At 38.8% G+C, this 19564-nt stretch overlaps 1 protein-coding gene across 3 annotated transcripts in view; it reads right to left on the reverse strand.

The window, feature by feature from the left end:
* KCTD16 (potassium channel tetramerization domain containing 16) overlaps positions 1–5630 on the reverse strand; it is a 438309-nt gene extending 432679 nt beyond the window's left edge. The window contains exons 1-2 of one of the 3 annotated variants that reach the window (XM_082254914.1): positions 4957–5627; positions 3529–4648 (exon numbers count right to left, since the gene is read on the reverse strand). In XM_082254914.1, the coding sequence (XP_082111040.1) occupies positions 3529–4360 (832 nt within the window). In that variant the 5' untranslated portion in view covers positions 4361–4648; positions 4957–5627. Of the gene's footprint in view, positions 1–3528; positions 4649–4956 lie in introns of all 3 variants that reach the window. The other 2 variants (XM_082254915.1, XM_082254916.1) reach the window with 2 other exon arrangements.
* Between the last annotated feature and the right edge of the window lie 13934 nt (positions 5631–19564).

Consider the following 19564-nt stretch of genomic DNA (forward strand, 5'->3'; position numbering starts at 1 on the left):
CACTGTATCTGGGTGGCTACCTAGGCTGCTAGGCTAAGACTAATCAACCTGCATCCAATACTTTAGAATATTTGGAGTTTGTAAGATATTAGCTTCAAGTTTTCCGGCTTCCTGTATTTATGAAGCATATTACCCTTCCCCTTTTTTTTTTTACAGGGACCAAGAAAATAGTCTGGATAGTCGGGCACTTCTATATATTTTTGGCCACATCGGAGAGGAATTCAAGATGAGTTACATGAAAAACCTTGCTTTTTTTTCGCCTGATGAAGTTCAAATTTTTAGAAGTGGTAGGCAGGTAATGTTTTTGAAGAATCTTCCTAGTCAGCTATCTGACTTACTTCAGATGTGGCCTATGCTTGATGTCCTTGGAAGGTAATGATTTGGGTAGAATTAAGACCTCCTTATCAAAATGAAATCTGATTGTAATGATATCAGCATACAGTTGGGCAGGCCATACATGGAGCAAATTTGATTCCCCCATCAACATTGACAGTGCGGGAATCCCTCCTGCCGGGCCATTGTCTTCTACCGGCGAGGGGTAGGGAAGGGTGGGGGTTAAGATTTTCCTGTCGGAAGAAGACAGTGATTATCGCTAGCGGCTATAACAGCCTCTAGTGATAATCGCAAAAAAAAAAAAAAAAAAATGTCAGGCTTGTTGTACCCAAGTTGATCAATCGATCAACTTGGTACATTGAGCCTGCCCATAATGGTTCGAATCTTGACCGGTTCCTGCTGAACCAGTCGAGATTTGAACCGTGTATGGCTGGCCTTACTGTTTGCTACTCTTGTCAAGCTTTCCCAAGCTGGTGCTTCTTTAACAGTGGGCGTCTAAACCTGGACTCCAGTTCCTGGATAGGATAAGGAGAAGAATCAATTAAATAATGTGCATGTCCCAATTTTTGTCACATTGCCACTGTGAATTGGAAGGTTTTTTGAAGGATTTGGTGCATTTGAACAACACAGGTAATAATGTTCTGAATGTTGATTTGCAAAGTGGTATTGATCGAGCTGCAGCAAAAGGCAAGGTCAGGTTTTTAAAAGCCTAGCTTTTGGGTAATGTCACTCACACATAAAAAATATTGTTTGTCCATTGAAACTCCATGTATGTTTGTTTTGTGCGAATGTGGCAAAATTCAAATGTTCTCCGGCTATATTCATTTAATTTTGAATGTGTGAATGCTGCATTATGGCCACTAGATAGGACTGTGGAGCATACCTTTTTCCTATGATAGTCAGTGCCACCCAATGGCCATACTTGCAATATAGCCACTAGAGGGTGCTATCATAGGAAATAAGTATACTCCTCTGCACCCTCTAATGAAAACAGCTGTGCATAGTAATCGATGAGCTGCTAACTTCAGCTGTCCAGGAAAGCTTTGAAATGAAAGCTAGAAGCTGGTTGGTTGCCATGCACAGCTGCTCCAGTCTTCGTAAATTCCGTTCGTTGTATATTTTTTTAACTCCGAGAGGAAAAACACACAGAGGAGGCTCCTCAAACAAATGATCACTTTCATTGGCTATTGCCATGATCACATGATTGCAAACAGCTCGTTCCAGCATCGGATGGTTACTCTAAGATCAGGAGCTGCCAGTGACAGCTTGGTCTCCAGGCTGGGGGCAAATGATCAAGCACACACACACACACAGATATGCATATATGTAGCAGCACGGCAAAAGGCCCAGTCTGCGTTGCCATATATATATGCATACAGCCAGTGGAAAAGGGTTATTTTCAGGAAAATAAATAAATAAGTCCCTATCCTAGCATCAGCTGCTTTAATGTACAGTAAGTATATATAAACAGCCTCGCTTACCACCCCTTACAGGTTGACTACTCTACCCTAGTGTAGAATTCAACAGGAGAAACTCATGATTCATACCTCCCAACTTCCTGAGATGGGAATGAAGGACTCATATTAGCAAACGTATGTAGGCATAGGACACACCCCTTGCCATGCCCCCGTAAAGGAGAATTGTACAAAAAAAAAAAAAACGATGGTTAAATCCACAGGTGCTTTTTTACCATTAGTATTCCTTTGTACTGGCTTTTGGAATTTACAAATTCAACAATTCAGAAATTAAATGCAAGGTTTAGCACTGTAAAACACTTTTTGACAGATATGTAGTGCATTTTATAAACAACTATATAGATCAGACCAAAACGAGGGACACATGAGGAGGAAAGAGGGACAGAAGGACCTTGTTCCAAAGTCAGTGACAGTCCCTCAAAATTAGGGACAGTTGGGAGTTATGCATGATTCATCATAAAGTTCACATTGGCAGACATTCTGCTAGATAATAAGACATGGAACACTACAGATTTGATTCCATTCATCTGACTATGAATGCACAGTGCTAATAAACCAGTTTTACATAAGCTGCCTAGGATATTAGCTCTCTATTAGGAAACACTGGCTTTACTTTTGTCATTGCCTTGAGAGCGGCAGAACTAATTTAGCAGGATTCCCAAGAGTCTGCTGTACGCGACCTTGGATGGAACACCATTTCATCTGTAAGAAAAATTACACTAAAAACTCAATATACTTTGACGCCTTGGGTAAGAACAGACCTATCCCCTTTAATGCAGATGAGTGTATATATACAATAGCATTGATCTATTACTATTTTTTTCTGTATTTATTGGATCACTAGCAAGGTTCTAGCTGATCCCAATAATGAATAGAAAGAGTATTCTGCAAAAGAGCTTACATTCCTAATAAAAGTAAAAACATAACCCAATGCAACACCATGTAATTGTTCAATTGCTTATATAATTGCATAGATAAAAGATGCATGCACATGTTTCAAACGGATAACTAATCCAGCAGCCCGTCTTCCCTGCAGCTAACTTTTTCTCTAAACATGCCCTGAACAAGTACCCCATTATATACAGTAAATGTATAAGCCAAGTGCTGAAAATTTATTTCTAAGTATCCAACATGAAAGGAGAGCAAATCAAAAGATTTACAGCCTCCTCTAATCCCATCCCAGCATCTCCCCTTCTTTTAGCTGTAAATGCTTAGCTACTGTGTGACAATGACATCCTGTTGATTTATAAAGTCAGACACAGCAGTGAGCTCCATTCCAGTAAAACTTTGACTGGCCTCTGGTGCCACCTAGCCACAGTACTGCACTTCTACTATCATAATATTCAGCACCAAATGCTAATAGTACAAACTATGCTTTCATCATGACAATCCTGGAAGCAGATGGAATACTGCGTGTAAGAGATGACATCACTATCTATGAGGCATCTTAAGCCAGAATATAGCACCATGTACCATTTCAGCTTTTCATTTTTTATTACACATTTAAATTCGAACATTGTTTACATATATCATTGACATCAAGTCAGAAGGTATGGAGGCACTATGTATAAACACAAGCAGCAATGTATAGTAACTCATAGGAACCAGTGGTCAACTTTTGCATCGTAACTGCTCTACAGAAGGGAAATCTGACTGGTTGCTATGAGATACTGCGCTAGAAAATAAAGTTGGCTCATTCCAGAGCTTAACTGGTACTTACTGTAAAAAACGTATTCTGTGTAACTGGACCAGATCTTGTCATCAGTGTACTGATTAACGAATGAAGCTGTTACTGATGAGTTGCAAGCCACCATTTGGAATCCACATTCTGACAGCATGTCAAAGGCTCTCTCCAGATGTTTGAACTTGAGATAAAACCTGGAGGTGTATTTTTCTGGGGCTCGGTCTGGATCCCTGCTTTCATTAAGCGTTTCTCCAAAAACCTCTTTGGCTAGAGAGATTCGACCACAAACAAGAATTCTTGGAACTCTCCGGAACTTGGCATCTGCTTGGCTTTCTCGACCCATGGTGCAAGATCCACGGTAACCAATGGTAATAAAGCCCCATTTTTTATCTGAAGGCATTAAAGATGAAGATGGACATATTCTGGTTTCACTACCTTGGGAGGCTTCTTCAAAATCACTGTGGCAGTAGTCATCTGGGCTTTGTTTCACTTCATCAGGTGCTAAGAGTTTTACTAGTTCTGGCAGTAGAAAGTATTCCGCTTCCCTTTTCAAGCGCCCTTTTTCTGGAAAGTGATCTGGCAAGACCACCTGCCGGTCCCTGAGATAGTCAAGAACATAACGGAATAGAAACCCATCTCGGTCAAGAAAGAATCGTCCTTTGGCATCTTTGGCCAGGTCATTTATAGAATCTCTTTTGCAGGTGAACATTTTCCATAGAAGTGAATGGGGTATACTGGTCAAGGTGGAGTGACGTGTAAAGTAAACTTGCCCTCCAACATTTAATTCAATTACCTCTGGGTACGACTGAAAAATAGCCCCTTGGTCTCTAGGTGGGACATAAGTTCTGCAGTTTCCACTTAGTGCCATTTGTGCTTGACAGATGTTTCTAGCTACAATACAAATAGTTCATGAATTGTAAAATGGGAATGAAGAACCACAATGTAGATCCACAAAGTGCAAATATTTGCTTATCAGTCTTGAATTTGTGATCATGAATTCAATCACAAGTGAGCATCAGCTTAATTGATTAGTCTGTGGAACTTTTAAGACCAGTTCCACCGGAGTAATAACTTCATAAAAAATTATGAAAGATGTGTACCTCACACTGAGCCCACAGGATGCAAGGTCATGCTGTATGTACAGACATGTTAAAATCTGTAAAAAAAAAAAAACATTAGTAAAGTTAGGAAGTCTAACAGTCACTGAAATATATCAGGACAAAAAAGCTTTTTTTTATTACATAGTTATCCATATAGTTATGTTCCTAGATGTGATGACAGCAAGCATACATGCAGACTACGTTCATATATCTCATGCTGATTGCATGCACTTGACAGCAGACACAAAACTGGATTTTAAAGATCAGAAATTCAATCTAAATGCATAGCAAAGCCATACATTCTGTTTACCCTATGTGATGCTAGGTATATAGAGTACAACATTACAGAAAACAGTTACAATACCTGAGTTGCATAATCCTTTCTCGGTGAAAAAAGGAGGTCATTTTGTATAAACACAAATAAAAACCAATAGAAAAAATACTAATTAACAAAAGTCTCAGAAAGCTGTAGCTCTTATCAAGTGTAGAGAGTTATCGGCTCCTGGGTGGCAGCACAGTGATGAATAATCAGATGTAGTGATCATCAGATACAATGCACACTGAAATAGGATTAGCTTGTTATTTAAAGGGAAAAAAAAAACAAAAAAAAATATTACCCCAGATGGGATGCTGCCTTTTTAAATGCTTTGCAAAAAACTCTCAGCCAGGCTGCATGGGGAAGGATTCATGTTTGATACTCCAAGTTCCAACAGGAACAGAGAGGTTAGCATACTTCCAGGTAGGCTGAAAGAAAAAAGAAGGGACGGGAGCAGCCAGAGCAAGCAGCAATAGGAGTAGTAGCAGCAGCAGCTGATATTCAGCTGTGGGTGCTCTGGTGCTTGGTTGCTGAGCCTGCTCTAGCTGCTGAGCTGGGTGGATCCACAGTTCCCAGGGCTGTTCTGAGATGGTGCTATTTCAGCAGTGCAGGGAAGAAACCAACCAGGGAAATAACTATTACATCATCTTAAAGGAATATAGCAGCTAGAGAAAATAAAAGAGCAGAGGATGTATTGAAGAGCAGCGCTGTGCTCAGAGTCAGGCTTGCTTTAAACAGGTAAATGCTAATCCTCCGCAAGCCCTAAAAATTGCAAAGTACTGTTTAAGCTGTCCTTTTTCCCCCAAGGGTGTTTTAACCTATTAACCTCCATTTACATGATCACATCAAGCATCAATGCTAATTGGTTATTCTGATGCAGATTGCAGCAATTACAGACAAAGCTTCACTAGCAATTAAAGTCTTAAATCTCCAATAGCAAACAACCTTTGTATTGTCATTTAACGGACACTTAGCAGTATTTAAAGTTGTCATCTGTGCATCTATGTGACTGATGCCTACCGTTTTTTATTTCCTTTATACACATGTTGTATGGCTGATCTGTATCCATCCAGTATACTGTACAGAATCAGCCTCTCCTTTTAGACTTACATCTCAAGGATCAGAACATTCAGGGGTATGTGAGATGAGTACAGCCACACACACCTACACAGGTTGAACTGGATGGACTATTGTCTTTATTCAACCTCACCTACTATGTATGTAACTATGTATGTAACTATGTATTTTATAGTACAATAATCCTGATCCATTTTTTGGTATACCAGCTCAAACAGGGGCAGTGCAAAGAACGGAAACAGAGATTGCCAGCCATTAACATCATAGTTGTAACTTAGTTTAGCAATTAGCTGAGCACTGCAAGTGATACTGAAGTAGCAGCTGGAATGTCTGCCTAATTCATCTAAAGTGCAATATTCACAAATACACACACACTATATATATATATATATATATACACACACATGTATATATATATATATATATATATCAATGCACACTGAATATACAGTATACATATATATATACACATATATATATACATATATATATATATATATATATACATATATTCATTATATTATTTTATTAATATTTATATATATATATATATTCATTATATTATTATATTTTTATATATATATATATATATATATATATATATATATATATATATATATATCTTTTAAAGCAACATTAACTACTTCAATACAGGGCACTTTCTCCCCATCCCTGCCCAGGCCAATTTTCAGCTCTCAGTGTTGTCACATTTTGAGTGACAATTGCGCAGTCAAACAACGCTGTACCCAAATTATTTTTTTTTTAACATTTTCCTTACACAAACAAAGCTTTCTTTTGGTGGTATTTAATCACTGCTGTTTTTTTTTTTTTTTTTAAAGATCAAAAACTTTAAAAAAAAAAGTTTCTGTGAGCAAATTTTTAAAATAAGTAATTGTTCTACACTGATGGGCACTGATGGGGTGGCACTGATGAGGAGGACCTAATATGCAGCACTAATGGGCACTGATGGCCACTATTAGGTGGCACTGATGGACAATGATGGCGGCACTGATGGGAAAAATGTATGGGCACAGATAGGTGGCACTTATGGGCAATAATAGGTGACACTGATGGCCACAGACTGGTGTCACTAATAGGCACAGAGTGCCATCACTGATGGACACTGTTGGAGCTGCATTGTAATTAGGGCACTGATGATCAGTGCCCTGATTACCTTTGCAAGTCTTCATTGTGAGGAGATGATGCTTATCTGCTCTCCTCACCTCACACTGTCAGTGTGACAGAGAAAAAAGCAGATAAACGGCACTTACTTGTTTACAAGTGATCGGCTGTCACTGGACACAGCCGATCACATGGGTAACAAGCCGTGAAACATATCGCGCCTGTGATCATGGCTAAACTGGGCGCGGTCATATGACTTTGTCCCAGAATGAGAGCCGCACCACTCCGCTAACATTTGACAATGGGTGGGTGGGCGGGAAGTAGGTAAACCTAAAACCTACAATGTAATATATTCCAGCTTACGAATGTGGTGGCTACATTCCTTTTCTTTTTTGGGGGCTTTTTTCCCGTGTTTTCACCTGGTGATCCGGCCAGTAACACCTCTTGTAATAGGGGAGAAGCCACCTTTGGACAGCAGCATTAACAGTCTAGAGGAGGGGAGTATTAGATGGACTAAGATTTAGCTACACTAAACAAATTGATGCCCAACTCCAGCTAACACTTTTAGGCAGTTACAGCAGCAAGTTTTTTTTTTGGGATAAAGGTTTTACATAAGAAAATAAAAAACAAAAGCTAACCATTGTAAGCACCTCTGTGGTAAATGGTTTGTCTCCACCCTCCTGCCCATCTTCGGGACAACTTGTTCTGTGAGTAACAACAGGCTTACTGGCTGGATCACCTTATCAAAACAAAGATAAGAAGGCTTAAGAAAGAAAACGAATGCAGCCAACACAACTAAGCATTGGTAAGCTGCAATATAATAATCACTAAGGTGAAAGGAAAGGTGTTAAAAGGCATCCCCATCCAAAACTGCAAAAGCAGTTGGGGATGGAACACTTAAATCTAAAATGGCAGCATTGTGACATTGGCTGTGCATAATAACAAATCAGCTTCTAACATCAACTTGTTCAGTTAGGCTTTGACAATAAAATCTAGAAGCTGATTGGTTACTATGCACAGCTCCACCAGATTCTGTGTGCACACGTTTTAGTAAATCAATCCCATTGCTTTTTGCTTCAATGGCGCAGTTACTCTGTGTAATACCACAAAAAACAATCAGAATATTTTGGTAAGGCTGGCAAAAAGGACATTATAACATGAGCCCATGAGGACTAACCAGGAATGTTTCCAAAAATATCAATTGTGGGGTATCCTACCTTATCATTCTGGGGCTCTTTTACTAAAGGAGTTAAGAATATTTAATGAAAACAGTGTGTAAATTGTGAAATATAATATTAAGTCATGTGCATATTCTAAGTGAGAAGAAATGTGCATTTCACATGAGTGGATAATTGAAAAAAATATTTACACAATTGTTTAAGTTTGGATCCTGAACTCATTTTATAAATCTGCTTCATTATATTTCATGATTTTGATTAAAATTGTATGTTCACCTTGTTCATTGCCGGGGCTTTTTATATTACTTAAACACAGGTCTACCCTTGCTTGGTGTTAGTTATATGCTGGTGAGGTAATGCATTTGATGGATACACGTACATCGCTTATCATTTTTGAATTGATAGTACTGCATTGTGTTACATGCTTTTATATTTGGGGTAGAAACGTATAAATTATTTTATTGGTGAAGGGATTTAAAAAAAAATAGTGATTAGGCAACATAAAGCCAGTGCTGGGTATTCATGTTCAGTTCAAGCGGACAGATCCCCACACCAACACAAATGATGTGCGATGCAGGGATCTCTCCCACTGTGCTGATGTACTCTGATAGCAAGGATCCCCCCACCTTTACTTTTTTTTTTTTTTTTAATTTTTTTTTCCCGAAAAAAAATTGTGTTTGTAGGACTGCTGCACAAATACAGTGTCACATAAAATATTGCAACTTTCTCCATTTTATCCTCCAGGGTCTCTGCTAAAATATTATATATTTTATATATATATACTGTATTTATTGGGGTATAACACACACTTTTTCCTCCTAAAAATGGAGGAAAAAGCAAAAGTGCTATACACCGATATAAAAAAAAAAAAAAATGCCAGGAAGCAGCGCCGAGAGCGGAAGGGGGCAGAGAAGGAAGGACGAGCTGTCATAGGAAGTCCCGCCTCCTCTGCCGAGACATGTGACGTCTATCATAGGCGGGACTTCCGATGACAATGAGGGCTCGTTCTCCCTTCTCCTCGGCTCGGCCCGCCCACTTATGCTCTTGGCGCTGCTTCCCAGCCTTTTTCAAAACTGATGCGGATAGTGTCAATGGTGCTGGCGAGGCTGCATTGCTGGAGACGGCGCTGGCGAGTCTGCATTGCTGGAGACTGCGCTGGCGGGGCTGCATTGCTGGAGACTGCACTGGCGGGGCTGCATTGTTGGAGACTGCACTGGCGGGGCTGCATTGCTGGAGACTACTGATGAGGCTGCATTCATGTGCACTGGTGAGATGTCATTTGATTAAAAAAAAAAAAAAAGTTCTGAATTCAAAGCTGTTTATTTTAAATCTAAGCTTTTTTCCTGAAATTTCTCTCCTAATATTGAGGTGTTTGTTATACGCCGATAAATACGGGTATATATAAATAATATAATTAATATGTTTTGGGGTTCTAAGTAATTTTCTAGCAGAAAATACTGATTTTAACTTGTAAACAACAAATGTCAGAAATAGGTCTGGTCTTGACTTTAAAATCCAACTATAAATTTTGTAGTATATATTACTGGTCCTACTGATGGTTTTGCTTTGTGGTTTCTCTGAAGGTAAAACTTATGCAAATTGTTGCCAAAAGCAAATTTTGAATTGTCCAGTTTATGACAAGCTAGTATTAAATGTAAGATCTTAAGTACACACAATCTTCATGGTTGCATCTATGCCACCACTGCTATTTTTATTTTTTCAAGAAGAAATAAGGTAAGTGACACATTTCGAGCTTTTAAGTCGATTTGCTTCAGTGCACGCAAAAGCAATTGGTGGTTAACAACTATTAGTTCTATTAGTATGACAAAAGTAGGAAAGCCATTTATTTTTCAAAGCACACAAGACTGGGGCAAATGACAGCTAAAGAAACCGCTAATACGCTCCAGTGTTTTAATAGGACAAGGGGTTGCAGACATCCTGTTCTGTGGTTTGAGGTTAAGTGGGTTACCAGTAATTCACACTGGATGAGCCCAAATGTTTCTTAGCAATAAAGTCACAAACACTGAGCATCATCAGACTGTAAAACGATATAGTTATTTAAATTTCAATACCTGAAATTAGAAATGATCTTAATATTAATTACACAATGCAAAATAAACTAAAATGATATAACTCAAAACTAGCAACCCTCATTATAGCAGAATTCATTAAAGATATTATTACATTTCTATTTTTTTCCTTAATAAAAATGAGCAAAATTGAAAAATGGTTATAAAATATTATACTCACTGAGGTGTGCTTGCATGTAGAATTCTAAAAATGGCTCAAAAATCACATTTGCAGTATATACAGTACCTGAAGCCTGCTTCGTCTAGCATCAGTACAAGAATTATTGTATGCTTTTATAAGCTACACTTTTACTGCACCTAAAATATTGTGTATTTTAAATTAGTAGTGTGCTTAAAGTTGAGCTCTCAGTAACTTTACCAATATGCATAAATAAATTCCTGGTATTTTGCAATATATAGCAAAATCTGAAAAAAAAAATTACACCTCCTTATTAAAAGTCGTCATTGACCCCCGTTAAGTGACTTTGCCAAGTTATATAAGAGGATGCTGGGAGAAAGTAATGGGTCTGCTGGAGGCATGTACATGCATTTGTGTGGTTTCCTCTCCCCCAATGATCTAACTGCAGCATTGTATCTTTAAAGCAAGTCACAAGGTAAGAGGTAAGTAACTCATCTCTGTTGAATGAGTCAGCATCTCAGTCCAGGAAGTCGATACTGACCCTGAATATGAGCAAACATGGTGTCATCCTTCTATTGAGAAAAGGAGTCATGTTATTGTCATGGAGAGTATTATGATCTCTGTGATAGGTAATATTACAGTAGGTTCATTTTGTAATTGATATTAAGCATCAGCTTTTGCTGAGCTGTCCAGTGCTGAACTTGTGTATTACAATATCTGAGTGGTTGATGTTCTTGGTGGACTTACAATATTAAACAGACAACCAACAGTAATGAGCTGAAAACATCCACCAAATAAGTGTGCACAGTCTATTGCATTAGGGCAGTGATGGCAAACCTTGGCACCCCAGATGTTTTGGAACTACATTTCCCATGATGATCAAATACACTGCAGAGTGCATGAGCATCATGGGAAATGTAGTTCCAAAACATCTGGGGTGCCAAGGTTCGCCATCATTGCATTAGGGTGTGCACCCCAAAGCTCAAACGCATATGTGTGTGTGTGCATGTATACAGTATATATTACTGACAGTGTCCGTAGAGCAGTGGACAGTTTCATTAGGGCAGCGGACGGTGTCTGTAGCTTTTTTTTATTATTTATTTTGTATTATTTTTTAAAGTTTTTTTATTTTATATCATTTTGTTACAATATTTTTAGAAGCCCCGTATGGGGGCTTGGGTGAAATATCAGGGGTCTAAACAGGGGGGATCTGCACCACATAGGGTAATTAGGATGTGCCCAGGCACACCCTGTGCTCGTGCCTATGATCCACCATATGATCTAATATGCCTATTCCTAGAGGATCTGACCATGTGGAGATTTTTGTTTCATGTCTGGTACACAAACCAGCATTCTCAAATTACTAAAACATACAGTTAATATTTATACCCTGGAATAGCTTGACTTATTAGGGCTCCTGATCGAGATTTGAGCCGAGGCCCCTGAGCTTTTAATCTTTGGTAACACAGGAGAACAGCTGGCAGGAGGACACAGACGGACCACCCCGATGGAAATAGCACACTCTGTTATCAAATGGAGAGATGTCCTCCATAGTAGCTGCCCTCATGGTGGTTGCAGGAGTACTTCATCAGCTACCTCTGCCTTATCAGGAGTGAGCTCTCTGAGCTGCTGAGGGATAGAACCAAAGAAACCTATCTTCCCTGATATTGTCCAGGAACCCAGGGATATAAGAAAATTGAGGTTAACGGGTCCCACATCTGCAACTTAACATAATGATTAATTGAGCATTTTACTACAACAGCAGCTCTGACAGCACAGTCAGCATCTGCATTCTTCACATAGCCGTGGTTTGGAGACTCAATTTTTCGAAGAAGTATTATATATTGGCACCTAGTAGAACTCCTACTGTCATTTTAACAGGTTCACTTTAACTTAACATCTTAAGACAGATGAATTTCCTTTGGATGCACACCAACTGAAACCTTGCAATTATGTAGTAAATCTTTTACAAAGGGTAAAAGCTGAAATAATCAATGTCAAAAATAAGCTATGGACTTACATGACCTATGACTCATTTCCCTGTTAGTCATTTAGCATGGTGCTAAAATTGATAATGTAATGGGTTCTCTGGGATGACTATTATTTTTACAGGTTCGGCCTATTGAAAAAAAAAAAATAACATATGTGACATATACTTCCTTTAATAATTGGTCTTCCAAGGAGATCAATTCTTTTTCTAAATATGAACCTATTTTTCTTTTATTTTGTTTTTGGCAATGTCTTAGTTCCACACATTATACCTTTTAGCTTTTGCAGTCTACTTAAAGTATTATACATAATTATTTTCAGGATTGATAGGCCTTTAATTTGGTAGCAAATATGGATACATATATTTTTACTTCCTTGTTTTTTTGTTGGGGAAAAAAAAAAAAAAAAGAAAACAAAGCATTTTTTCTGTAATTCTTCCCCAACACAAGGTTTATGTAATTTGCACACCCTAATATATCTGTTGCAAAATATCCAAAAAGTCTGTTGAATATAATGATATCACATTGGTGTAATGCACAGCAATGGTAAAGCTTAAAGCTAAAGTAAGTGATTTACCCAGGAGAGCTTTATTTGCTTTTTTGACACTATATTGCATTGCATGCAGGTGAAATCACCAGGCTGCCTAATTTTTTATCATAACATTTTGATAGTATTATGATGAGGGCACAAATTAGCACAACAGCAACTAGTTTTTATGAACATTTCATGTAGTCAACACAAAGTCATCCAGATCATGCAGCATCATTGTTGGATGTCGGGGAGTACACCCCTCACATTTTTGCAAACATTTTATTATATCTTTTCATGTGACAACTCTGAAGAAATGACACTTTGCTACAATGTAAAGTAGTGAGTGTACAGCATGTATAACAGTGTCAATTTGCTGTCTCCTCAAAATAACTCAACACACAACCATTATTGTAAAATACAAATAAAGTGCTGCACAGTGAGGTAATTTGTTATAAATGAAAAGAAAATTAAAAAATAAATGAATCACATAAATAAATAATAACTTAATGAATATCTGCAAATCAATAACCAATTAATTAATAATTAATAGGTGATAAAGCATATAAAATTGTGGAGGAAAGGGGTGATTACGGGGTCAAAACGTGAATAGTGTCCTTCGCTGTGTGACAAACACACACTGTGAATACAAAATAAAGTTGATGATGTGATTTTCAAGTAATGAAAAAATATATCTCTCTTGTGTCACCATAAAATGTGGATCTTCAGTGCAAGTGTCACCTATACGTGTACAGGCCGCTCAACTTACTGCTGTAAAGTAACAGCAAAAAAGAGACTCTATAACTGTTGATCCTGGATATTCAATGCTCCCAAAACGATGCCTAATGGCGTCTGAGTTTCCTTCTTTTTAAGTGCAGGAGTCACTCGATTTTGTATGTGGGGGTAAGAGGGTAAAAAAAACTCTATAGTGTAATCCCATTTTACAAGTTTTATTAAAACATATGTACTGAGGTACTCACTATTATTAAAATGACACAGGTATCATATCCATGAGCAGCGAGCTTGTCCGCACATCACTATACCGTAGTCCTATGCATTGCGTCACTACACATGACTTCTTCAGGGGATACCTTACACTTTATTTGTATTTTCCATTTTACTATAACTCAGGTATTGGCCCAAATTGTGTTTGCGGGCATATAGATTGCTATTGAAGATAGCATGAGAGTTTTACACAACCATTATTGTCTAAGCCGTTGGCAACAAAAGTGAGTACACCTCTAAGTGAAAATGTACAAATTGGTCTCAATTAGCCATTTTCCCTCCCCAGTGTCATGTGACGCATTAGTGCTACAAGGTCTAAGGTGTAAATAGGGAGCAGGTATGTTAAATTCGGTGTTATCGCTCTCACTCTCTCATACTGGTCACTGCATCAAATTGCATCAAATTGGTGTGCATTGCTGTTGTCCCAGAAGGAAACCTCTTCTAAAGATGATGCACAAGAAAGCCGGCAAACAGTTTACTGAAGACAAGCAGACTATGGACATGGATTACTGGAACCATATCTGTGGTCTGATGAGACCAAGATTAACTTATTTGGTTCAGATGGTGTCAAGTGTGTGTGGCGGCAACCAGGTGAGGAATACAAAGACAAGTGTGTCTTGCCTATAGTCAAGCTTGTTGGTGGGAATGTCATGGTCTGGGGCTGCATGAGTGCTACAGGCACTGGGGAGCTACAGTTCTTTAAAGCAGAGCATTATCCCTTCCCTTCAGGGACTGGGCCGCAGGGCAGTATTCCAACATAACGACCCCAAACACACCTCCAACACGACCACTGCCTTGCTAACAAAGCTGAGAGTAAAGGTGATAGATTGGCCAAGCATGTCTCCAGACCTAAACCCTATTGAGCAATTGTGGGGCATCCTCAAACGAAAGGTGGAGGAGTGCAAGGTTTCTAACATCCACCAGTTCCGTGATGTCGTCATGGAGGAGTGGAAGAGGACTCCAGTGGCAACCTGTGAAGTTCTGGTGAACTCCATGCCCAAGAGGGTTAGGGCAGTGCTGAAAAATAATGGTTGCCAGACAAAATTTGACACTTTGGCCCCAATTTGGACATTTTCACTTAGGGGTGTACTCACATTTGTTGCCAGCGTTTTAGAAATGAATGGCTGTGTGAGTTATTTTGAGGGGACAGCAAATTTACACTATTATACAAGCTGTACACTCACTAGTTTACATTGTATCAAAGTGTCATTTCTTCAGTGTTGTTCAGTGATATATTAAAATATTCACAAAACTGTGAGGGGTGTACTCACTTCCGTGAGCTACTGTATATACGTATATGTCCTGGAGAATTCCTACATATTACAGGGTACAATTAGCAACTACTGTAACCCACAAGAGTCACCCAGCTTAGTATCCCAGTTCTGTGTTCCCACCGTGGACAGCCACCCTATGGCCTGGTTCGCACCTATGCAGGTTGCTTTTGATCCATTTCTGCAGTGCTTTTTGCAATACGCTTTGCATTTTTGACATTTTCTTTATCCGTTATTTATGGGGGGGGGGGGGTTGGCCAATTTGTTGTTGGGCAGATTAAAACTTCAAAATGTGTAAAAAACGCATCAAAAACATGTAAAAAAACACATAAAAATGCACTAAATGCTTTTCCATTAAAGTCTTTTGAACCAAAAATGCACCGTTTTGCATGTTAAAAAGTTCCTGACCGTTTCCAAAAATGTAACGGCTGAAAAAAGCATAGATATGAACGTGTCCCACAGAAAACCATGTTGAATGAAATAAATTAACATTTTTTTTGTATCATTTTTTGTTGCAGGAGTCTGGAAAGCATTGTATCAGTGATCAGCAGAATGCTGATGCCATGCAGGTCTCCCGCACACTGTCATTGTATTGACTTACCTCTACATCCCACATGGGTCCAGGAAGACTCAATGAACTACCACTGCACTCTACAGCGACGTGGTAGTTCATCGAGAAGTACAAGCCAACAGCTGCTAAGGATGTCAGGGTCTGTAGTTCATTCAGACACAAAGAGTTGTGTGTCTGAATGACGCAGCCACGAGCATGGGGAACTTCTTCCGTACTGCTGCCATAGGGAGGGGGGGCACTAGGAACTAAGAACATGGTACATGTTCCACCCTAAAATTGGGTAGAACATATAACATGTTTCCAAAGGTGAAGTTACCCTTTAAATCCTGCACCACATGAGTGATTAAGCCCACCAACAGGTGTCATGGACTGGGATGCCCTTGACACTGGAGCACATCACCAAATGCCAATGCGCTAATTAGGAACATTGGCCAGTAGCTCCACCCATATATCTTCTCTTAATGTGGATGTGGCTCATGTCAGCCAATACTCAAAGCCCAGCCCAGTCTCAGTCATGCCCAACTACATCTAAGGATGGAATAACAAGGTCCAGCCTGATCACCCCACTGAAAATGGAGCAGGTTGCATTTTTTTTTCTTATTTATTTTACCTTTTATTTTTTGTTTTTACTCTGTCCCTGTCTGTAAACCTATTTTTATCACTTTTATGCCTATCACAAGGAATGTAAACATCCCTTGTAATAGAAATAAGCAGGACATGTTCTCTTTAATGTGAGATCTGGGGTCAAAAATACCTCAGATCTAACATTTCCCCTAAAAGGAAAAAAAAAAAAATGTCATTTTTTTTTCAGCAAGGCCATTGGGAGGAAGCGACATATGACCTCGCTCTAGTCCTCCAATGTCATAGAGTCGAGAGGGGGCCATTTTGCCCTCACTCAACTTTCTACATAGCACCTGAGAGGACCGGATCATTTTCCCCGCTACCGACGGCTCCGGTAAGCAGGGAAAACGACCTGGAAGCGGCGGGACCACTTATATGTAAAAGTGGACCGCCCACCCTGTAAGAAAATACCGGGGCTATAACAGCTATCTGCTGCCATAACACCGGTATTTACTGTCAACGTACCGACGTAAAACTGCGGCGGGCGGTCCGGAAGTGGTTAATGACATTTAATGGGCAGCATTTGTAACTGTGTTAATTTTGGCTTTTAAGTGCCATTTTTTTTTTTAAAATACCATTTTAGTTTTAGCTATACTTTTATCTTTTGACTAAAATGCTATTTTAGTTTTAGTCGTATTTTAGTCATCTGAATTGTTTTAGTTTTAGTCATAATTAAGTCAACTAAAATGTCCAGTACATTTTAGTCGACTAAAATTTCATACATTATAGTCAACTACAAATCATATGGGTTTAGTTAAATTGTAATGCATTATTTAAACATTTCTCCAGAATTTCATAACTAGTTATATACTCCTGGAGTAAAAATCTAATAACATGTTATTATTTATGGTATTAAGGTTTGAACATGCACTACAGACACAGATTTAGCCGTTGTGATATATAACAGCTTTCTAAATAAAACCAAATTTCATAAACAAACAAAAATATTGCTTTTTAAAAAACAGGAGTTTTAAGAAAAAATATAAGAAAAGCCTTTTTCCTAATTTTTTTCTCTTTCAGCAGCTTAGTAGATGTCCCCTACTTATGCTTATGTGGTAGTGCAATACATGTTTAAACTTTAATATGCTATTATTACAGGCTCTGGATGGAATTGTGTTGCCGATTTATGTTAATTTTGATGTCAATTATTGAAAGTCAAGTTCCTCCACCCCAAACTCGCTCATGCATGTCTTTCTGGACCTTGCTTTGTGCACTGGTGAACAATCATGTTGGAACAGGAAGGGGCCATCATTTGGGAGCATGAAATTGTCCAAAATGTCTTGGAATGCTGATGCCTTAATAGTTCCCTTCACTGGAACTAAGGGGCCAAACCCAACCCCCCTAAAAAACAACCCCACACCATAATCCCCCCTCCACCAAATGATTTGGACCAGTGCACAAAGCAAGGTCCAGAAAGACATGCATGAGCGAGTTTGGGGTTGAGGAACTTGACTGGCCTGCACCTCCACCTGATAGAACAACTTTGGGATGAATTAGAGAGCAGACTGTGAGCAAGGCCTTCTCGTCCAACATTAGTGCCTAACCTCACAAATGCGCTTCTGGAAGAATGATCAAACATTCCCATAGACACACTCCTAAATCTTGTGGACAGCCTTCCCAGAAGAGTTGGAGCTGTTATAGCTGCAAAGGGTGGGCCAACTCAATATTGAACCCTACGGACTAAGACTGGGATATCAAAAACGTTCATGTGTGTGCAAAGGCAGGCACCCCAATACATTTGGTGATATAGTGTATCTGCAGGACTTCTTGCATACAGTAACTGTTGCACATACAGACCACTAAGAGACATTTAGCACCTGATAGATACCCTTTCAACACTTTAGCATAGAACATCAGCAAACAATTGCAGTGCCTTGCCAAAAACAGTAGAAACCCTTATACCTCGTACACACGCAACGATTATCGGCCGACCGATCGTCCGGCTTTTGTCCAGAGTGGTGTTTTGTTGGTTGGAATGTGCCTAGACTGCACACAAATTTTCCCGCACGACAAAATTCTACTTCAGAAGTGATTTCATGTGCTGGTTTACTTTCCGTGTGTTTTTTCTTCTCTGAGCATGCCTAGTCTTGCTCATCTGATTTTTGTCTGCCGAAATCTGTACTGACTGACGGAAAATCGGCCGTTGTGTTGACGGCCAACAAAAATTTTATAGCCTGCACACCAGATTTTTTTCGGCTGAAAAGTCGGAGTCGGTTGTCGGAAGCATCATACTAACAAGCTGAAAATCGGCAGATCGGACGTTGGCCGAAAATTCCCGGCCAATAATCGGCGCGTGTGTACGGGGCTTTAGTTTGGTCAATGTATACAAATCCCAGCATTCCATGAAAGTGCAGTATATTATTTCAGTCCTAATTGTACAAACCTTTAAAGTGGGAATAATTAACCCCCTTACATGAACATCTATGCAACCTCTCTTTTATGCTTTTTCCACAGGAATCTTAGATTTATGAATATTAAATAAACTCTTTTAACATTACACTCTAGCCTCTTTCAGGCTTCATCATTTGCACATGTGTGAAAGTCTGATAACCATGTGTCTCTCTGCACTTCAATGTAAGAAGTTAATTAGATTTCAGTTATAATTGTTCAATACTGAAACATTTCAGTGTGCAAAATTCATAGGTAACTTCTAATAGATTTTTTTTCAATGCGTATTAGGACATGCTGCGAAGAAGGCGTAAAAATATTAATGCTTACAAATGAAGGGCACGTTGCTAATCTGGGACTTTGTAGTAACATTATAATGTGCTTTTTATCAGCTTAAGAAATACTTTAAAGCACATTTGTAATGGGATACTGAAATTAATCTGCTTGGTGATCACATAAGAAAAAAGCTTACATATTAATCTGGCAAATTAGTTATTAATGTGTTATAACTTTATGTTGCTGTAAGCTTTTTTTCATACTGTTTCTGTATTCCACATTTTAATCTTTAAAGTTGACTTTGTCTTTTAAACTTAAAACAACTGTTGAAGAAATATGACAGCTTAATGGTACCAGGCACATCATGAATGCTGTTTTTTTGAGGCAGCAAAAAGTGTCTTTAGGTGCCTTCTCACTGTTTC

Source organism: Pelophylax lessonae (assembly GCF_965119305.1).
Source record: "Pelophylax lessonae genome assembly, chromosome: 4".
Lineage (NCBI taxonomy): Eukaryota > Metazoa > Chordata > Amphibia > Anura > Ranidae > Pelophylax > Pelophylax lessonae.